This window comes from Cervus canadensis, chromosome 24 (assembly GCF_019320065.1).
Source record: "Cervus canadensis isolate Bull #8, Minnesota chromosome 24, ASM1932006v1, whole genome shotgun sequence".
NCBI lineage: Eukaryota > Metazoa > Chordata > Mammalia > Artiodactyla > Cervidae > Cervus > Cervus canadensis.
Genome location: NC_057409.1, coordinates 6,713,203 through 6,735,351, shown reverse-complemented (window position 1 = coordinate 6,735,351; position 22,149 = coordinate 6,713,203). Strand labels below are relative to the sequence as shown.

General features: G+C 46.2%; 1 protein-coding gene and 1 non-coding gene across 3 annotated transcripts; one reads left to right on the top strand and one right to left on the bottom strand.

The window, feature by feature from the left end:
* Positions 1 to 1,357: 1,357 nt before the first annotated feature.
* TRNAE-UUC lies at positions 1,358 to 1,430 on the top strand. Its single transcript has one exon. It is a non-coding gene; the product is annotated as a tRNA-Glu (tRNA).
* A 6,994-nt stretch (positions 1,431 to 8,424) lies between these two features.
* On the bottom strand, positions 8,425 to 12,304 carry RPL11 (ribosomal protein L11). Of its 2 annotated transcripts, XM_043445571.1 has the most exons (6): positions 12,189 to 12,297; positions 11,254 to 11,404; positions 10,418 to 10,524; positions 10,059 to 10,190; positions 8,935 to 9,045; positions 8,425 to 8,503 (listed from the first exon to the last, which is right to left on the bottom strand). In XM_043445571.1, the coding sequence occupies exons 1-6, from the start codon at positions 12,192 to 12,194 to the stop codon at positions 8,474 to 8,476; spliced, it is 537 nt and encodes a 178-aa protein (XP_043301506.1). In that variant the 5' UTR covers positions 12,195 to 12,297; the 3' UTR covers positions 8,425 to 8,473. The 2 variants fall into 2 exon arrangements, with proteins under 2 accessions (XP_043301506.1, XP_043301505.1); XM_043445570.1 differs by having other exon boundaries at positions 8,425 to 9,045; positions 12,189 to 12,304.
* Between the last annotated feature and the right edge of the window lie 9,845 nt (positions 12,305 to 22,149).

Below are 22,149 nucleotides of genomic sequence, written 5' to 3'. Positions count from 1 at the left end.
TGCTGAGAAACCCAGTGGTCTCAGCGCTCCCCTCACTTGACCCCCATCAGCAGCGCTTCCGAGTTCATCACGCCCTCCCTGTATACTCTCCCTCCGGGCTTCCAGGACACCAAGCTCGCCTGTTTTTCCTCCTACTTTACGGGTCCCTCCTTTTAAGTCTTCTTTGCCAATTTCTCTTCTTTTCCCAGACTTCTTACTACTGAAGTAATCCAAGGTTAAGTCCTGGACTGCCCTTCCATCACTCACTCTCTTGTGATTTCATCCAGTCTCAAGACGTTAAACACGGATATCTTGATGCTGCAGACCCCCAAACACACACTGGCAGCCAAGACTCCAGACTCTGGCTGCCCCTTCCAGTCTCCTCTTGGATGATTAGTGGACATCTTAAATACGTTCAAAATGGCATTCTTAGTTTCCAGTCAAACCGGCTCCAAACACAGCCTTCCCTGTTGAAATTCATGGCAATTCCATACTTTCTGTTGCTTGGGTCAGAAATTTTAATCATTCTTGATTTCTTTTTCTCCCATATCCCTCCTCCATTCATTCAAAGAAATCATGCTGGTTTACCTCCAAAACCTATTATCTGACCATTTCTCCCCACCCTCAGCACTGTTGCCTCACTCAACATGATTGCTTGGATTACCGCAATCCTTTCCAGCAGGCTTTCCTGCTTCTACGCACGCCCTCACATTCCAGGCTCAACACAGCAGAGCTGGCTATAAAATGGAAGTCAGCTCCTGTGATGCCTCTGCTGACTGCAGAGTGATTCATTTCACTCTCAGAGAAGGCCGGCGGTCTACCAGGCCAGCGGCTCCCCCCCGCGCCCCGCCCCGACCTCTCTGACCTCAGCCCCTCCTCCTCTCTGCACCCCCGCCCACCCCCCCCAACTCTGCCTGGCTCTACCCGACCGGTGGGCTACATGCTCTTCTCGGGGAGGGCCTTTGCTCAAGCTGTTCCCTCTCTGGAAAGCTCTACCTCACAGACCCATTTGGCCAATTCTTATCTCCTTCAAGCCCTCTCAGATCTCACTGAGGCCCCACCCTGACCACCTTCCCCATCCCCCTCACCCTACACTACTTTTTCTTTTCTCCACCGTGCACATTGTTTTATAGCATATAAAATGTATAATTTACTTGTGCGTTATTATCCATCTCCTTCCAAAAAGTTAAAAGCTCTACGAAGGCAGAAATCTGTTTTTGTTTGCTGATGTATCCTAAAAACTTTACAGTGTCGGGCATAGAGTGGGCACTCAAAAAATTTACAGAATAAGTGACTTGAGCAGGACACATTTCTTAAAGACAGTTACATATCTATTTGGTATATTATATTTAGTATATTATTATAAAAGTAGAGGCGTTCCCTGGCGGTCCAGTGGTTAGGACTCGGCACTTTCACTGCCATGGTCCTGGGTTCAATCCCTGGTCAGGGAACGAAAATCCCACAAGCCTCACAGAGCAAACAAGTAATAAAATAAACATGTGAAACCTGTAAATTCAGTGACAGGTTCTTTTATGAGTTTTAAAGAAAACATCTGGTAACCAATAGTACTTCAGAAATTATTTAAAGATGGTTTACAAATTGAGAAACTCTGTCCTCTATATACACACAGGCAAACTCAAATCCTCTCATTCTGGAGAGCCTTCACAACGTAAGGGTTACATACTAGAACTTTCAAATCTGACTGTGCACACAAATCATCTCAGAAGCTTGTTATATTAAAAAAAAAGAAAAAGAAAAAAAAAAGCCTATATCCTACTCTAAGCGCTTTAGGGTTGGGGCTGGAATTTATATTTTAAACAAATGTCTCATGTGATTCTCCTGTAACCAGCCCAGTACTGGACAAGGCTTAAGGCTCAGATAACCTCTGAGGGCTCTTCTAGCTCTGAAGTTCTGACTTTGTGATTGAAACACAACTGACTAGCCTAGAAAGCAGGCCTTTTCAAAATGCAGATTCACTGGGCTAGAACCAGCATTAGGGGAAAAAAAAATACAAATTAACAGACAAACCATAAATTGAGAATGCATTACCTGTAGTAAAGGTTATGGTTTCATGAAATATTTTCCAGAGGTGAGTATATATGTAAGTAATAAGTGGTAATATTAAAATACTTTTGTGGTAAAAAAAACTCAAACAGAACAATGAGTCTCAACTTTCAGTGTTGTAACAGCGTGAATTTCTGAGCCCCAGCAAGTTCAAATCTTTGAGTGGAGTTCAGGAATCTGCATTTTTCATGGCTGACTGATGCAGGTAGCCCTAGACCACACTTAACTGAGCTCTGTGAACGCAAAGCTACCTCTAGAACCCATCTCATGCGGCGCTTTTCAGTACTGGGGGAGGGGGAAGAAGAGGGTTGGAATGCCCTCGGGAGGAGCAATTTCCAGCCCTCCATGTTTATAAGGGATGATCTGGGAAAGCACAGGTAATGTCACCATACTGCAGCACTGGGGAAGAACCCTACTTCGTTATTTATAACATTAAAAAAGGACACTGGATTTTTTTTTCTGTCTAAAAAGTGCAGCAAGGAGAAACATGTACTTTGGTCCACTTCACAGAAAGGACTGTTACCTGTCTGGTTCAATGTCATGCATCAGCTAGGTAAGCACTCGAGTATTTGCTGAATGAATGACAAGAGAGAAACGCTGAACTGAGAGAACCAAGCTGCACCTGGTTCCTCTGCAAGTTGTCATTCTCAAGGCCCACTTCTCTGAAGATAACCCCGAGTCTGAGCTTGCTCAGTGCCTTTACAGTGAATAACCACCATCCTCATCTTCTTTCCTCTCCAGGAAAGAGAAGCCCTCAAGTCACAGAACAAAAGCTCTCCCATTGAAGCCTACCACAGGCCACAAATATACATTCAATAAACCTGTAATACTGCACATCCTGATAGCAACTCCTACACTATGCGATTTGCATTTACTACCTTTAATTCTTGAAAATAACCCTGGAAGGTAGGTGTTGACCTACTTTACACAAAACCTTAGGCCCAGAGAGGTTGGCTGACTTGTCTAAGGGCTCACCCTGGCAGTCGCGGCCAGTGTGGCTGACTGGCTGTGCTGCATCTGAGCCGATCTTGATGGCCAGACACTGGGAGCACGTGATGAGACACAGCCTCGAGTCTGAGGTTACAGAACACCAGCTACAAAATGCACACATCTGGCAATCTGAAGACCTTTCTTCCTTTAATTATGACTAAGCTGTTAGTTGGGCGTTTGTCCCTATAGACCCAGTCTTTGAAAAGTAGAGACCAACTCTGTTTCTATGACTGTCAGCCCTCTTGGGGACTTGGAAAATGTAGGCCAGCATTTTGTGGGTTGGTCAACCTAATTTAAAGAAAAATTCGATACAAGCATATGTCAAGGGGCAGATGTGTGGTTTAACCTTATTACAACAGAAGCTACAAAAAGGCTTACCCTTATTACAAGAGCTATAAAACTGTACAGAAAAGACAGCGGGTCTCAAGGTTCTGGAGTCTTGACTGCCTTCATCTGAAGACTGGTTCTACCACTACTACTTGTGACTTTGGGCAATTATACCCTTCTCTATGTCCTCATTATTGTAACACCTCCCAGAGCTATGAAAACCAAATGAGTTAATATGTGTGTCAGGAAAGAATCCCAACCAGCATCTGGGAAGGCATGCCCCTCCCCTGGTGTGTGCCTGACCACCACTCTGAGAATAACAACTACTACACAGCTATTTCCTAAAATGAGAGTTGGAAAACAGTTGAAGTAGCAGCCAGTGGGACGCTTCATGGAAAACAAGCCTATACTATCTGCCAGGGACCTGCAAGGGATTTGACAGGCTTAAATTCCAAATTCTGTGCTCCGATCCACTCTGAGGTACCATGCAATGATTAAGCAGAACCAGTCTGCCCTTCCGCACCCCCCCCATAGATGCTTTTTTTTTCTGGCTGCGCCACACAGCATGTGGGAACTCAGTCCCCTGACCAGGAATCGAGCCCATGCCCCCTGCAGCGGACCACCAGGAAGTCCCTCAATAGGTGGTTTTCAACTACCTGACAGTTTTCGGTCATTTTGGAGTACAATAAGAAATTTGGAATTCTGAAAATAGAGATAATGTAAACCGTATTTTCTCATAGAATTACACTCTTTTTTACATATAGATTCATAAGAAGTTGCACACGCTTTTTTAAAAACAAGGAAAGCAAAAAATAGAAATACTTTTAAAGCAAAAAATAGAAATACTATCTTAGGGAAATACTATTATAAGGAAAATACTTCCAGAGGCAGTCACCGTAGTATTAAAGGGTTAGAAGTCATGTTATCAAAGCAATGTGTTCAGTAGAGTAACTGGGGGAGTCTAAAATGTGGACGAGGGTGGAGGGAGATGGGTTGGTAGCAATAAACTGGTAGAACTAAAAAAATAAATAAATAAAATGTCACTTCTGCTTAAGTTGTTTAATATCTTTGCCTTTTTAAGCTACTTTCAGATTTTTCTAACTATTGAAAATTTATCACGTAACAAATCACATCAATAGTGATAAATATATAATTGTGAAACAGAATCCTAAAATCATGTTACGTAAGGTCCTTAATTGGTACAATCACACATCATTTTGCTCAAATTTGTAAAAAGAAACCATCTGCATTTGCTTCCTAAGCTTTCTTGCACCTGCACCTTGAACAGTCAAGTTCAGTCCCCCGGTGCCCCCAGGTGCCTTAGGCTGGGTTCCCCCCTGACAACAGCAACTGCGGTTTCCATAACAAGCTGCACTAAAGGTGTTCTGCACCCCCAGGCACCAGCCAGGTCCCCAGTGGCAGGCAGCTTCAACTGTGGGTGGTTTCTGGGCCCTGACCTCACCACTCACCCAGACAGCATGGGCCTTAACCCTTTAAGACTCAGACCCCTCTGACAGCCTATTCACTGCAGTCTTTACCCAACAGTTGGTTAGAGAGTCTCAGTGTACACGCGGAGTTTAACAGGTTGGGACTGATAAACTCCATGTGTGGTTAAGCTGCAGGAAAGGGCAAAAGCACAACATCAAACAGGCTCTGCTATAAAGTACCAGAAAGGAGAGTGTGCTGTTACTTGCCTCTGATCACAGTGCTGGCAGAAGCAGAGCATAAATTACGTGTAGTCACTTCAGTCATGTCTGACTCTATGTGACCCCATGGACTGCAGCCCGCCAGGCTCCTCTGTCCATGGAATTTTCCAGGCAAGAATACTGGAGTGGGTTACCATTTCCTTCTCCAGGGGATCTTCCCGAACCAGGGATTGAACCCGCATCTCTTATGTCTCCTCCATTGGCAGGTGGGTTCTTTACCACTAGCCCCCCTGGGAAGCCCATAAATTATATGATACTATCTGACAGCTTGAAGATTCAAGAACCTTACACTCACCGGACACACGGACAAGTGCTTCTACTGGGATGGTTCCATGGAAGGAACTGACATTCCTGGCATTTGGGGCTGGCTGCATAGATTAAGGCAGTAGAGCCTATACATCTAAAGGAATGGCGTATTATGAAGCCACTAGGACATGAGAACATATTATGCGAAGAGGGAGAAAAAAGCAGGAATCAAAATGATACCTACATTTTCAATTTGTATAACAATTTTGTTTCTGTTTTACCATAACCCAGGTGGAGCCTCCAATGGCAGGCTCCTCACAGGTCTGATTTGACCTACTATCCCCCCGCCCACCCTGGCTCTCTCTGGTTGTGGTAAGTTTCTCAACCAGACTAGGACCTCCTAGTGTTTGCACAGCAGACCCCATCATGTAGCCGAGGTCATCAGTAACCACCCTGTACCTACCCTCACAGTGCTTCACACATTTTTGTGATCGTCTCAGTTGGTGAAGAATCTGCCTGCAACGCAGGAGACCCTGGGTTTGACCCCTGGGTCAAGACCACCCTGGAGAAGGGAATGGCAACCCACTCAGTATCCTTGCCTGGAGAAGGCTGGCAGGCTACATACAGCCCATGGGGTCACAAGAGTCCATATGCTGCTCTTTTGTTGTAACACTTTAACTTTTCTAATGGTGGAATGTTTGATACCCTTTACCTCCAGGTACTAGTGTCAATAGCAGCTCTAGTTAATGTGAATCAAAAGCCTACCTACAACAAATACCCCAGGATGGGGATGGGCAACATCGACCCTGTTTGAGAGCTGTCCTAAAGACCAGCTGCAGGACACATTCAGCTGAGCCTGAATGTCCCCGGGCCTGAAACTGGGACACAGCCAGATGCCCGCCAGGGACACCACCTTATTCTGCAACCACATGTAGCATGGGGGCAGTCACCTAACATCAAGGTAAGCTTTCACGGGAAGCAGCTGAGGAAATGAGAAAAACAAACACAGCAGGAACCTTGGAAGACTACATTTTATTAGAAACCTCCCCGGACGTTATGCCTTCCTTCCCTCCCTCTGACATTAGGATGTGGGGAACGCTTCTACTCTTTAGGTCCATACACATCACCATCAGGTCTTGTTAAAAGGAATTCAGGTCTCAAGTGGGGTCTAGTAGTTTTGACCGCTCCCCAGGCAATTCCAGCAAACACCAGTGCTTCAGACTCTGTGTTTGGAAGCCGAGTTTCTAATAGGGCTTCCCAAGTGGCTCAATGGTAAAGAATCTGCCTGCCAATGCAAGAGACCCGGGTTCAACCCCTGGGGTGGGAAGATCCCCTGGGCTAGCAAATGGCAACCCATTCCAGTCTTCTTGCCTGGAGAATCCCATGGACAGAGAGAAGCCCGCCGGCTACAGCCTCAGACACAACTGAGCACGCACACACACGCGCCTCTAACTAGAGGGGCTGGGGTGGCACACTTTCCCGCACTGCTGCTCCAAACTGGCTAGGGATGTGTCCTCGCCTGTGCCAGCTCCCAAGGTGTTCACACTCACTCACCTAGAGCATCACTGCTAGAGCTAGAAGCAAAACCCAGCTATTCCTCAAACTCCTGAGGGCCTTTGTTCCCTCTGGGCCAGAAGCCTAGGCAGTTTTTAAATGGGAAGTGAACTCACTCACAAGTCAGCAGGACAAAATGAAGGGTGGGCATGTACACTGTTAAACTAAATAGGAAGTACCACAATAACTTAAAAACACAGCCACACATCAAGTGGCTAACAGCCAAGCGCAGAGGATGGCAATACCATTAGAGACTTTCTACCTTTCATTTTCCTGCAATGCTTTATTTAAATGAGTACACACTCCCATCACTAGAAAATATTCTGACTTCCACAGCACCCAGTACTAGATAGCCAATATATTCACCAAGAGTTAGTTTGTTCTCAAAGATATTTATTTCAGTTGTAGTTATTAGTATAGAGATGTTAAAACAGTGAAGCCATTTATAAGGTGGAGTCCCACAGTAAAAGGCTGAGAAATGAATGCATGCTGATGTTTTTAGTGAAACAGAGCTTATGCTAACACATTTCAAGATCCTCCCCTTCAAGCATCTGGATCTGACGGATAAGACTATCAGGAAAACAAAGCAAGCCACATTTTCATAAAAAGCTAGGTATACCAAATAACCTCCAGGTTTAAAAATACCTTACAAAGGCAGCTAATAAATTAAAGAACCATTTAACAGCAATGAAAAGGTGGCCCAGGGACAACTGAACTCATTAGTCACAAGTGACGATATTGAGTTAACTTGTACTAGAACCACTGGCCAAGTATTATGTCCAATAGAGAAATGGTGACTTTTGAATGTCACTGTCTCGGTGACCTGGAAAAGTACAGACAAAGGTCCCACTTTCATATCAAAGGAGGGCACTCTGGTAGCAGTAACATTTCTCAACGACAGTAGCACAAAACTAATCCTTTTTGAGCACTATGTGCCTGGTGCAAGTTAAAGCAATCAAGAAATATTAAACCGCTTAACCCTGAAGGAGGTTAACCATCACTGCCCCCACAATACAGATGGGACGCTGACGCAGATCTAAGGTGTAACAGAGCTAATAAGATGCAGGGAGGGGAATCAAATCCAGCCAATGGGTCTCAAAGACCACCACCCCCTTCTCTAATTACATTCTCATCAACCCTAGATTCTCATTTTAAAGGAAAAAACAAGTCCAGTGTTTAACCCCAAAGCACCACATCAAAGACTCTGATCCTTTCAGACATCAGTGCTGGTAAAAGCCCTAGTGGACGGCAGAATCACTGGGCAGAGGGGAGCCCTGCACCCCACTTTAATCAAGGCTCTAAATTCAAACCCAGCCCCAACCACGCCGCCCCCCTACAATCAGTTTCCACCGGGCCACGGCACCACAGCCTGCCAACAAGGGGGCGGTGGGCACGGGCAGTGCCGCGAAGCTCTCGGCCTGGGGTCTGCCAGGAAGCACTGGCGTCCAAGGGGAAGTCAGGGTGGTTACCAGCTATTCCCATCGAAGCTTTAAGTGGCTTGAGGTCCAAGGACTTGAATAGGGCCAGGCTCCTTGCACAGAACACACAACAGTAATTGTACATTTCATTGAAAATATTTTATTGGCCTTTTGGATAGAAACGGGAATTTATTTGCCAGGAAGGATGATCCCATCATACTGAAAGAGAAGAGATTTTATTTTTTCAGAACAGGAGGTAACAGTAATGATTGCAGCAATGGCTAACGCTCGAGAATCAAATCTGATACATGAATTTTGTTGGAATCCCATATCCCTAAGCAGCAAGCTGGCCAGTTTAACAGTCGCTCCACTATGCTCAACTGCACTGGGCCCTGAGAAAAAGGGGTTCCTATTTAAAAAAGTCACATTCCTCCCCTTCCAATTACCTGCATTCACGGGGCTGGGGAGAAGCCTGGTTCTGGGTGTTCTTTTAAACCACAAACCCTGGAAGCCCATTTGCCAAGCTGCCCAAATGTTCTACCTTTAAAAGAGCTACCCGCCAAAGGGTGCTAGGCTCTGCATCCCCACATCCCAACTCCATTCACCAACACCACCTTCCGCCACTCCACCTGAGACAGGTCAAGCTTTACCTTCTGCTGGAACCAGCGCATGGCCTCCTCTTTGCTGATTCTGTGTTTGGCCCCAATGCAGCCTGTCCTGCGCTTCTTGTCTGCGATGCTGAAACCTGGCCTACCCAGCACCTGTCCCAGGAATAACCAACAGTCACCTAGCCAGCTCAGAGTCAAGAGCAGACGGACAAGACTCACACACTGGAGCGATCGATCTTCGAGAGTCACCTGGTGGCCCCGTGAATTCTGGTGCAAGGGACCCATGACTCCAAGGTCTGATGGAACCAGCATCCTGGACGACTCATCACCTCTCGACAGGTTTGCTCTGGAGGCTGGCCTCCCAGCGCCTCCCCTCTCCCCACACCTAACTCCCAGTGGTGGCCAAGGAGTCACCACTGCTCCCGTGTCCCAGACTGCTTATTTAAAAAAACAGCAGATGAAAAAATCTTACTTCAGCATGTACATTGTACAAATCTTAACATTTCAAGAAGCACAAAGAAATAGTTGTATTTCTCTCCTCTGCTTCAGCTCAAAAGTGCTTCTAATTAAAGGTTTGTGGTGCCTGTGAGCACCGAACTCAGTCTGTCTGGATATTCAAATCTAATAGGCCGTCCTTCACGTTTACACTAGTCAGGACTTCAGGGTTTTGCTATTTACTTTGATTTTGGGGGGCCAAAATATCACAGTGACACAAATGGTCATGTCTACCTTGAAATTCCCATCCCAAGCAAATAGTTCCATCATCAAACCTGCTTCTATGCCCCCAGATGGAAGCCACCCCATTCCCAAGATCTAAGGGAAGAAGCAGAGAAAGAACAGCTAACCCAAACACCAAACGCAACCTCAATACCTTCTCTCAAAATGTTAATTCAGTGGCTGGAATCGTTTCCTCCATCCACCTTTGAGCCACATCAGGGCTCACTAGATCCTAGACCCTAAGCACCACGACAGTAGGAATCTTTGTCCAGCTATAGTGCATAGTCAGGGCTACACCCCCACGCCTGCCACCAATGAGGTGTATCCTCCCCAGGGAGCAAAGACAGACAACACTCAAAGCCCCAGTCCAACGTGTGACCGCCAAATAGCACAAAGAGAGGAGCAGCGCCCACTCCCAGGCCGGAGTGGGAAAGACTCAGTGCTCATACCACGTAGAAGTCCAGGCCGTAGATACCGATGCTCGGGTCATACTTGATCCCCAGGTCGATGTGTTCTTGGATCCCAAAGCCAAAGTTTCCAGTATCTGAGAAGTTATTTTTTCTCAACTCGTACTCTCGCACCTGAGGAGAAAAATGCAGAAATCACTCCCTGTCAACTCAACACCCCAATATCTAGCTCAGCCTGCAACACTCAGGACCCCCAAACACAATGCAGTGTAACTTGGCCAGGAACATCTGATTTCCCCAACACAGGGAAAAACCCTTTAGAAGTTCCCCCCACATCGGAAGACTGACTATGTGCTATGTTGGTGCTGTCTACTATTACCCCAGGAAGAGACACGCCTCACCTTTAGACCTTTCTCCAGGATTTCTTCTGCCTTGGCCCCACGGACAGTGCAGTGGACAGCAATCTTTTCATTTCTCCTGATGCCGAAGGATCTGACAGTGTATCTAGCTGCAGGTGGGGATAACAAGGAGTCAGCTGTTGTCATAGAGCCACTGCACTCTCCTCTTCCCACAACATATCTCTGAGATTCCAAAAAAAAATTAGCATTCTATATCAATCAATATTTGCTAAAAACCTACTGTACTCTTATCCCCATTTTACAGAAGCTGTGAGAAGCTACCTTGTACAAACCAGTTGCTAATAAAGAGGCAGGCTGCGAACCCCCATATTCCATTATCCTAAGGCAACAAATCTCTAAAAACAAAAAATGCAACGCCTGCATTGTGCTTGCCGGGCAGCAGGCATTTCATATAACCCTGTCTACCCTCCACAATCTTATATAAAAGTATTACCATCCCGTGTATGCAAATAAGAAAGCTGAGGCCCAGAGGAAGAAATCAAGACTTGCAAGTGATGGAGCTGGAATCTGAAGCGTGAAGCAGGTTAGCTTAGGTACGCATCCTTGTTCTTACCCTCGCCTAGATTATCCTCTCTGCTAATCGAACCAAATGCCATTTTCTGCATTCCCAACATTTCCACCTGACTGCATATTCTCCTAACTTGGAAAAAATCTCTACCTGGGGCTAGTCTGAGCTTAATCTCGACTCACACAAAGCTCAGGAAAGCAATACTTTTAAGAGATGCCACTTGTCCCCTTCCCACTGGGTACAAAACGGGCCTGACGTTTTTCGGGGCATCCCCCAGCCGCCAGCCCTCCCGCTGCCGACCACCACTCACCTTTGGAGAACACTGGGGTCTGGCCCGTGAGCTGCTCCAGCACCTTGGCCGCCCGGGTCAGCCTGTCTCCGCTCTCCCCGACGCAGATGTTGAGGCAGAGCTTGCGGATGCGAAGTTCCCGCATGGGGTTCTCCTTCTCACCTTGATCCTGCTGCAAAAAGGGAAGCGGCGGCGGTCAACACGCCTCAACTCCGCCACGGTGGCCAGCCTAAACGCAGAGCGCCTTTCCGCTCATCCCCCAAAGCAGTCCTAACAGGTTTAACAGCGATCATCACCCTTTCATCTAGGAGCCACCGAGGAAGGCCTCTCGGGGAGGGTCTTGTCTCTCCTTCCCCTACGTTCGGAGTAAGAGAAACAGGACAGGTACCGGGTGGTAAACTTACAGACGCTTGAGAGTGAACCCCACGGGGCCCAAAGTATAGGATGACGGAAGGCGCCCCCCTTTTTCCGATGAGCGGGGGAAGAAAAAAAAAAAACAGCCAGCACGTGGCTGTGCAGCGCCCCCCACTCCATCCGAAAACCGTCTAGATAGAGGCTGCGGCCAAAGTCTGGGGTCGGCCCCGAGGGGAGAACCCGGCGGAGGCTTCCCCCAGCACCGGGCTGAACTGTCGAGTTCCCGGGGCGGGCAGCCACAGGTCCCGGACCCCGCATCCCAGACTCCCCCCTCCGATCGGTCCGCTGGCCCTCGCTGCAGCCTGCGGGCCGTGTTCCTGGGCCTCCGGCGGCTGCCCGAAGCCTACTCCTGGGGGGTGGGGGGGAGACAGGCGACAAGGTCCATCTCCGCGCCCTCGGCGCGCACGGTTCTGCCGGTTTCGGCACGGCCGGCACTGTGGGCTCCGTTCTCCTCGGGCGGCGGGCGAGGTAACCCCCAGCAGCTCGGCCGGCCGTGGATGGAGGTGGATGAAGGACAGCTAACCCGGGTATCAGCTACTCACCGCCATGACGGGAAACAGGAAGAGAAGGCGAGCTTTCCGACCTAGGGCCTTATGGGCCAGGAGGCGGGCTCTTTTCCCAGGCCAGCGAGATGAAGGAGAGGAAGAGAGGCGCGCCTGAAGCCACGTAGAGTCGGCTGCCCCCTCGTGGGCGTAAATGGCAACTGCAGGAGACTCTGGAGGTCCTGGGGCCGACTAGGGCTTTTTGCAACCCCGGTTTTTTTTTAAAGCTGAACGCTTTGATTTGCGTTTCTCTGATAATGAGTGATGTTGAGCATCTTTTAATGTGTTTGTTTAGAAAAATGGTAACGATGACCCTATCTGCGAAACGGCAAAAGAGACACAGATGTAAAGAACAGACTTTCGAACTCTGTGGGAGAAGGCAAGGGTGGGATGATTTGAGAGTATAGCATTGAAACATGTATATTACCATATGTGAAATAGATCGCTAGTCTAGGTTCGATGCATGAGACAGGACACTCAGGGCCGGTGCAGTGGGACGACCCTGAGGGATGGGATGAGGGGAGAGGTGGGGGGGGTTCAGGAAGGGGGACACATGTACACCCATGGCTGACTCATGTCAATGTATGGCAAAAACCACCACAATATAGTAAAGTAATTAGCCCTCAATTAAAATAAAGAAATTAATTTTTAAAAAATTCCCCAAAATTGCGTTTCAATCACAGGAATGGTATTAAACTTTAAGTTGAAAAAAAAAAAAAGCTGAATGCTGTTTCCCCACTTACAGCCTCAGGAACAAGTGGTTCTTGCCTCTTGAGAGGAGCCAGGACTACACCAAGTCAAGTAGGCAAATTATGAAGTGAGAGTTTTATTCTATAACAGTGTAAACACATGGAATTTAAATATTTAGGGAAATTCCCTGGTGGTCCACTGGTTAGGACTGTGTGCTCTCACGGCTGAATGCCTGAGTTCAAGTCCTTTTCGGGGAATGAAGATCCCACCAGCAGCGCAGCGTGTCTATAAACAGATAAATACATAGTAATTGAACAGCGTTGGCCTAAGAGTCTCAAGCTGTGAAGACAGATGTGGTCCTGTCTTGGCTACCTCAATAGCAATGAGATCTTGGGGGCAGGTTACTAATTATTAGCAGATCACCTTCAGCCTTAGTTTCCCTCAGATTTATTTTTTTTAATTAAAAAAATTTATTTATTTTTACAGCTGCACTGGATCTTCATTGCTGTGCATGGGCTTTCTCTAGTTGTGGCAAGCAGAGGCTACTCTCTAGTTGTGGTGTGTGGGCTTCTCATTGCAGTGGCTTCTTTTGTGGCAGAGCACGGGGTCTCAGCAGTCCGGCTCAATACTTGTGACTCCCCAGCTCTAGAGAACAGGCTCAGTAGTTGTGACACCTGGGCCTGGTTATTCCCCAGCATGTGGGATCTTCCTGGACCAGGGATCGAACCTGTGTCCCTTGCATTGCAAGACAGATTCTTAACCACTGGACCACCAGGGAAGTCCTTATTTTTTAATCTTTAAAAATAATTTTATTTAATTATTTTTTGGCTGTGCTGGATCTTTGGTGATGCTCAGGCTTTTTTCTTGTTGTGGTAAGCTGGGGCTACTGGTCACGGTGTGCTGGCTTCTTATTGAGGTGGCTTTTCTTGTTGTGGAGCCTGGGCTCTAGGGCACTGAGGTTTCAGTAGTTGTGGCCCACAGTAAGTGGTTACTCCTATTAATAGAATGGAGAAGGAAATGGCAACCCACTCCAGAATTCTTGCCTGGAAAATCCCATGGACTGAGGAGCCTGACAGGCTACAGTCCATGGGGTCACAAAGTGTCAGACACGGCTGAACGACTTCACTTTCTTCTTCTTTTCTTCCTAGTAATATAAACCCAGTATATTCAAGCAACTTCCTCCCCCTGCCCCCAAGAAATGTTAGACATGGTACATAGTTAAGAAAAGGTCATCCTGCAGGCACGTGGCTTACAGATTAGTCTCTGACAGACAAGGACCCCGATCTCAGACAGCGACAGACCCTCTTTGGTTGGACTGAATCTGCATCAGCAGGACCCAAGGAGGTGCCATGCCAGGACCACAATCTGGACGAAAGCTGGCCTTGAGTCAGAGAGTTTCTTTGATGGGGAGAAATAGAAAAAAGAGAACATACAGGGCTTTGATGGAAAAGGAGCCAGGGGCTTTCTTCTATAGCCATAATTCCATCTCTCTTCTATGGAGGGGAGGTAGAAGCCTCTAGGTTCCCCTTGTATCATCCTTAGGGACAAAAGGACACTTCTGGGAAGCTGGGATGATGGAAGAAAGCCAAGAGAAAAGGCGCACCCTTTGAGCCTTCTCTTCCAAGCCCCCAGCACTAGTCCAGAGCAGGGGCCTCTGGAAGATCCCTAGGATGGGCAGAGCCAAGGAAGGGATTGCTCCAGAACTCCAGAGATAAGACAGCTGAATGTAGTCCGTGACCTTGGATTTTCTCTTCCTATAAAGCACATTACTGGGACCACTGGCAAAATCTGTCGACTTCAGAAATGCCCGTTCAATAATGTTTATAGACACTATTTAAGTCAGGAGGTCTGACCCCAGAGTCCAGTCCTGTTCTAGGACTAATGAACGAAGCCAGGGCCAGAAGCTGCTCCAGGCTTCCCCAGTTTATGCCTTTTCCTCCCCATGACCCCAACTCTCTGGGTCTTGCCCCAGTGAGGTCCCGAGGAGGAAGGCAGAGGGGCAGAATTAGACCCAGTCCCCCTCTGCTTCCTCCTTGCGTGAGGCATCTAGGTCAGTAGAAACGGAGGCCAAAAAACTTGTGTTTTATTCCTGTGCCTGAAACTCATCCATAAAAACAAGACCAAGTTAGCAGGGGCAGGTTTAGCACAGTTCAGGCATGAGAAGGGCAAGTTCAAGTCTTCTCCTTGAGCCACTCTTCCCGGGTGCAGCCCTGCCTGGCCGCCCCTGGCCTGGAGAGGTTGGGTGGCCATCGCCTCTCACTTCTTTGCAGGTTTATGGTCACTGTGGTGACTCTGCCTTCTAGTAGCTGCTTTTTCTCCATGGCTATGATGACTGTGACGGCCGCAGTCTGCCTCATGTCCTGCGTGGCAAATTGACCTACAGGACATGGAGAAATTGTGGGGAGCACTCCCAGCAGACAAGTGATGGGGACAATGGCAGAGCGGAGTCATGTGAGCAAATAAATGATAGTTGGAGTTGCACAGGGGCTTCCTAGGTGCCCCTAGTGGTACAGAACCCGCCTGCCCATGCAGGAGACGTAAGAGACACGGGGTCGATCCCTGGGTCGGGAAGATCCCCTGGAGGAGGGCATGGCAACCCACACCCGCATCTTGCCTGGAGAATCCCGGGGACAGAGGAGCCTGGAGGGCTGCAGTCCATGGGGTCACAAAGAGTCGGATACGACTGAAGCAACTTAGTACGCGCGCACAGAGTTGTACATACAAGCTCATTTAATTCTCCCGACAACTCACAGTAGAGCTCACTGTCTCCATTTCATAGGTGGGAAAACAGGCAGAGAAATTCAAGTTTACTTGGCTGTAACGGTTGGAAACCCAGAAGCCTCAGCACTCATAGTCTTCGTTACTCGAGTCTCCTGCTTCCATGAGTAAAAGACACAGGGAAAGCTTGCTTTTGAGGCATCCACCACCCAACCGTTCGAATGCCTCCCGCCTCCAGGCTCCTAGCATATGCTCTGTGCTCATCACAACCTGGGGGATGGATTTCATTTACATTTCATGGTGAATCTGGCAGTTGCTTCTCTTGGAGGTTCTTGATTTCTCCCCCACCTTCATGTGGTGGAGGGCAAGGCTTTGGCAGCTGGCTTCAAGTCTCATAGAGTTTTTGGCAGGTGGAGAAACTAATGCAGTATTGCAAGAGTCAGGTGGCAGCCTCTGTGGCCCACTTCTAAAATTAGCCGTCGGATTGTCCACCTGAAGCTGTCACATTTCTTTCTTAATATATATTTATTTTATTGAAGTGCAGTTGATTTACAATGTTTCAGATGCACAGCAAGGTGATTCAGTCATACCTATACAGATACATTATTTTTGAAATTATTTTCCATTCTAGATTATTACGAGACTATAGTTCCCTGTGCTATACAGTGAACCTTTGTTGCTTGTTGCATATTTATTTTTTTTTTAATTAGAAATCTAGCATTCTATTTGTACCAAATCAAACAATTGGAAACAAAATGTCATAAATTTTTTAGCTGGGCAAAAATTCACAAGTTTGCTAAAATATGTATATCACACATATTATTTATACATGGAGCTTCTCCCATGGCTCAGTGGTAAAGAATCCACCTGCAATGCAGGAGGGTGGTAGGAAACACCGGATCGATTCCTGGATCAGGAAGATCCCCTAGAGAAGAAAATGGCAACCAACTCCAGTATTCTTGCCTGGAAAATACCATGGACAGGAAGAGCCTGGTGGGTTACTGTCCTTGGGGTTGCAAAAGAGTCAGACACCACTTAGCGATTAAACAACAACTTTTGTTGCTGCTTTTCTACTATGCTTGATAAAGGCTGGAGAAAGAACATGAAAAAAAAAAGGAAGAAGAAGAGATGGAGAAATTGGAAAACAAACTAAATGAAATGGGAGTGCTGAATATGAAGTAGAAAAAGTGAAACAAACTAGATAAGAGGAAATGACTATCATAAAGTCCAGTTGTTTTTAAACATGACTGCTCATTAGAAATGTATCTGGAGCTCTGGAGGGAAAAAAAAGCAATAGCTGAGCATTTGCATTTTTCAAAAATATTTCAAGATAATTCTGATATGCATCTGAATTTTAAAAAATGAAGGAAATGGCAACCCACTCCAGTATTCTTGCCTGGAAAATCCTATAGATGGAGGAGCTTGGCGGGCTACAGTCCATGGGGTCACAAGAGTCAGACACGACTTAGTGACTAAACCACCAAAATGATTTTGTTCATTAAATTTCTGAGCACTGGAATAAAAGCAGGGGGAATGCTCTAATGAAATGTGGAAGAATGTTTTTGTAAATCTAATACAGCTAAAATGCACATTTTTCAGTGGAAAAGATTAGAATTAGATTATGAGATAAAATAAAAGCTCTTATTGACATAAAAAAGTGATTGAGTTTTTCTATTAAATCATAGTTTGTTCTATTATTTTTCTGTTGACCAATCATGATACAATGATATTAAGTGAGTAATCATTATATGATCACAATAGAAACTATCACATTGTTAATCAGCTAGACTCCAACATAAAATAAAAAGTTAAAAAGAAACCCGTAAGAAAAAAAATAGCCATTTTAAGATCACTTCCTTCTCTGATAACTGGGAGACCCTGAGGGCAGGGGCTTGTTTATTTGTAAATATCTAACAGTTAGCACGGAGCCTAGCACAGAGTATGAATTGCCTACTCGCTATGGTTTGAGTCCAGAAAGTTCTAGAGGTTCAAGCCCAGCCATGCATAAGATACCTGGGGGATCTTAGCAGTTGGAGAACCTGAGCCTCTGGGTTTAATAGGCTCCATCAGTGGTTCTGGTGATACACTAGGTTTGAAATCCACAGCATCAGAGAGTCGGGGAAGGGAAAAAAGTCCCTACTCATCTCTTTATGGTCCACCTCTTCCGGGTCAGTGCTTCTCAGACCTTGATGTGCACCCCAGTTGCCTGGGGATCTTGTTAAAATGAAGATTTGAATTCAGCAAGTCTGGATGGAGCCTGAGATTCTGCATGTCTAACCAAGTCTCGGGGGATTCTCATGCTGCTGGTGCACGGACCTCGCTTGGAGTTAGCAAGGCTCTAAAGTGGCCTCTGCCTCCCTGTGTGACACTAGGCAGGCTGCTTTCCCTTTCTGGGCCCTTCTAACCTGGCACACAGATCCTCTGACCAGGGTCTGCTTGCTGGCTCAGGTGTGACATGTTGGTCAACCAGCTTCTTGGAGCCGGGAGGAGGAGGGGGCAGTCTGGTTAGTCAGTTGCTGCTGGAGCTTATCCAGGGGTGGGCACTCAGGGAAACTTCCCACACACACGGGCTTGCTCAGAACCATCTGGATGATGCCTGCCTCCCTAGACTTCAGGGCTTTGGGCTTGTCCTCTGGTTTCATGCCCGAGCGCCAGTCAAGCTTCTCTCTCTGCTCTGCAAACTTGCAGGTGGTGTGGCAGACCAGAATGGATGAGTAGCAAGCTGCAATGCTGCCAGGGTGGCTAAGGATGATCACCTGGAACCAGGGAGAAGGAGGTGGGTGGAATGGCAGATAAGGAGGGCAGTAGCCAAGCATCCTTCAAAGGAGGTGGCTCTTACCAGATAAGGGGTCAGCTGCCTTGGACACATGGTAAGTTATAGTGAATGTTTATGGGGTGCACCAAGTTCTGTGCAAAGCAAAACTCATTCATTCCAGTTTAATTTTCACAGCAGGGAGTCCAAGAAACCCCAAATTTCTTATCCAGGATGTGGCAGAGCTGAGGATAAATGGTATCTATTAGTGATAGATAGTATTATGTGTACTACTTCTCCTCACCTTTTAGAAAAATGAATTATAATAATTGCAGCTATCTAACTTGTTAGGTGGCCCCAGGCCAGCTGTTTTATACATCACCTCATTTAGTAAATTCCGAGATCACTGCAAGGTAGTCCTAGTCATAGTCCATGCATAAGAAAGAATGTTCTAGACATTGCATTAAGAAAGGGCTTCAGGGACTTTCCTGGTGGTCCAATGGTTAAGAATCCACCTGCCAATACAGGGGACATGGGTTCAATCCCTGGTCTGGGAAGATCTCACAAGCTGTGAGGCAGGGGCAGCCACAGGGGCTTGTAGGGAGGGCAGGGGGCTTGATGGAGTCTAGGGCTTCTAGTAGCATTGTGCCTACCACGTTCTCTTGCTTCCTAGTAATCTTCCAGTCTCTGAACCAGGGCATCTGGAAAAGCCACCAAGGGTGCAGCTTACTCAGCCCTGAGAAAGCCTGTCCTAGGTACCAGCCTGTACTTAACATGGGACTTCAAGCAATTTCTTTATACATTCTGAGCCTGGGCTTCCTCAGCTATGAAACGGCAATATCAGTGCCTATTTGCAGACCAGTGTAAAGACACAAAAGATCACAATCAGTCCACCAAGTGCAATACTTGACACATACTATGCACCCACTAAATAGTGGCAGTTACTCTAAATCTCAGAGGCATTGCCCCTGAGTTGAGCCCATACATTTTAGCAAGCAGAGATTCCTAGAATCTGAATAGCCCTTTGATCTCATTCCTTGTGCTCATTACGCAGATGGGAAAACTGAGGTCCAAAGAAGAGAAAGGACTTGTTAACACTCAGCAAAGTTAAGTAAGCATTGGGGATTTCCCTTGTGGTCCAGTGGTTCAGACTTCACCTTCCAATACGGGGGCTGTTCAATCCCTGGTCAGGGAACTAAAATCTCACATGTTTCATAGCCAAAAAACCAAAACATAAACAACAGAAGCAATATTGTAACAAATTCATAAAGACTTTAAAAGTGGTCCATGTCAAAAAAACTTCTAAAAAAGTTAATCAGGATAAGAAGAAGAACAAGTGTCAAGTACTATAAAACTCAGACCTTCTAAAGACTAAGATGTTCTCCAACCAAGGTACCCCAAAGAAGGTGCTGCAGTGTCTGAAGACCAAGGAAGCTGACTTATAAGCAAGGGTGCATTACTGATGAAAGACCTTCCCAGAAGGTGACTTTCAGTATGACAGTGCATTGTATGCATGCCTTTGAAGCAGACATTATATTTACTCCTCTAAAAACCCTACTCAAAGCTCATCAGAGGCATCACCTTTGCCCTCAAAGATGTATCAGTTAACTGGAAATCCAGGACAGAGGACACACAGAAAGAATCAAGGTGGTTGATATTAAGGGTCAGGTGGGCTGACCACGAGCTGGCCAGCACTTGGGCCTTATTGATTGGGTAGACAATTTGAATCCTGATGAAGTGCCTCCTTTTCAGCTATTGGTCCTCGAGTAATCCTCTAGGCTTCCAAACCTCAGTATCCCGTCTGTATCAATTAAACACCAGCCCCCGCCGCAGCACTATACAGAGGTAGGTTCCCTGGTCCTGAGATCACACACAGCAAGCTCTGTGAACGGTCACTCTCAGTTCTCGGTGATACTCTCAGAAGGGGGAAGAGGTGACATCTGCATGGGTGAAAGGGTTGGGAAAAGTGATCAGGAAAGGTTTTGGTGGATGGAGGAGAAGGTTCTGGTCAGAAGCCTTCTTCCATGGAGGAGAAGCAGAGCTGGGCAACACAGGAGCCACAAAGAACCATAAGCCTCATGGACTCAAAAATTAGTGACCTGAGGAAGGGAGCTACCATTTCTATCAATAACTCAGAGGGCTGAGCTTCCCTGGTGGCTCAGATAGCAAAGAATCTGCCTTCAGTGCAGGAGACCTGGGTTCAATCCCTGGGTTGGGAAGATCCACTGGAGAAGGGAATGGCTACCCATTCCAATATTCTTGCCTGGAGAATCCCCTGGACAGAGGAGCCTGGTGGGCTGCAGTCCATGGGGTAGCAAAGAGTTGGACATGACTAAGCACAAGAACAAGAACAAGAGTGTTGGGGAGAGGGGAGAGATAAGAGCTAATCAATGTTGCAGGATACAAAATTAACACACAGAAATCCCTTGCATTCCTATATACTAACAATGAAAAAACAGAAAGAGAAATTAAGGAAACAATACCATTCACCATTGCAACAAAAAGAATAAAATTAAAAAAAAAAAAAGAATAAAATACTTAGGAGTATATCTACCTAAAGAAACAAAAGACCTATACATAGAAAACTATAAAACACTGATGAAAGAAATCAAAGAGGACACAAACAGATGGAGAAACATACCATGCTCATGGATTGGAAGAATCAATATTGTCAAAATGGCTATTCTATCCAAAGCAATCTATAGATTCAATGCAATCCCTATCAAGCTACCAACGGTATTTTTCTCAGAACTAGAACAAATAATTTCACAATTTGTATGGAAATACAAAAAACCTCGAATAGCCAAAGTAATCTTGAGAAAGAAGAATGGAACTGGAGGAATCAACCTGCCTGACTTCAGACTCTACTACAAAGCCACAGTCATCAAGACAGCATGGTACTGGCACAAAGACAGAAATATAGATCAATGGAACAGAATAGAAAGCCCAGAGATAAATCCACGAACATCTTATCTTTGACAAAGGAGGCAAGGATATACAATGGAAAAAAGACAACCTCTTTAACAAGTGGTGCTGGGAAAACTGGTCAACCACTTGTAAAAGAATGAAACTAGAACATCTTCTAACACCATACACAAAAATAAACTCAAAATGGATTAAAGATCTAAATGTAAGACCAGAAACTATAAAACTCCTAGAGGAGAACATAGGCAAAACACTCTCCGACATAAATCACAGCAAGATCCTCTATGACCCACCTCCCAGAATATTGGAAATAAAAGCAAAAATAAACAAATGGGACCTAATGAAACTTAAAAGCTTTTGCACTACAAAGGAAACTATAAGCAAGGTGAAAAGACAGCCCTCAGATTGGGAGAAAATAATAGCAAATGAAGCAACAGACAAAGGATTAATCTCAAAAATATACAAGCAACTCCTGAAGCTCAATTCCAGAAAAATAAATGACCCAATCAAAAAATGGGCCAAAGAACTAAACAGACATTTCTCCAAAGAAGACATACAGATGGCTAACAAACACATGAAAAGATGCTCAACATCACTCATTATCAGAGAAATGCAAATCAAAACCACAATGAGGTACCATTACACGCCAGTCAGGATGGCTGCTATCCAAAAGTCTACAAGCAATAAATGCTGGAGAGGGTGTGGAGAAAAGGGAACCCTCTTACACTGTTGGTGGGAATGCAAACTAGTACAGCCGCTATGGAAAACAGTGTGGAGATTTCTTAAAAAACTGGAAATAGAACTGCCATATGACCCAGCAATCCCACTTCTGGGCATACACACTGAGGAAACCAGATCTGAAAGAGACACGTGCAC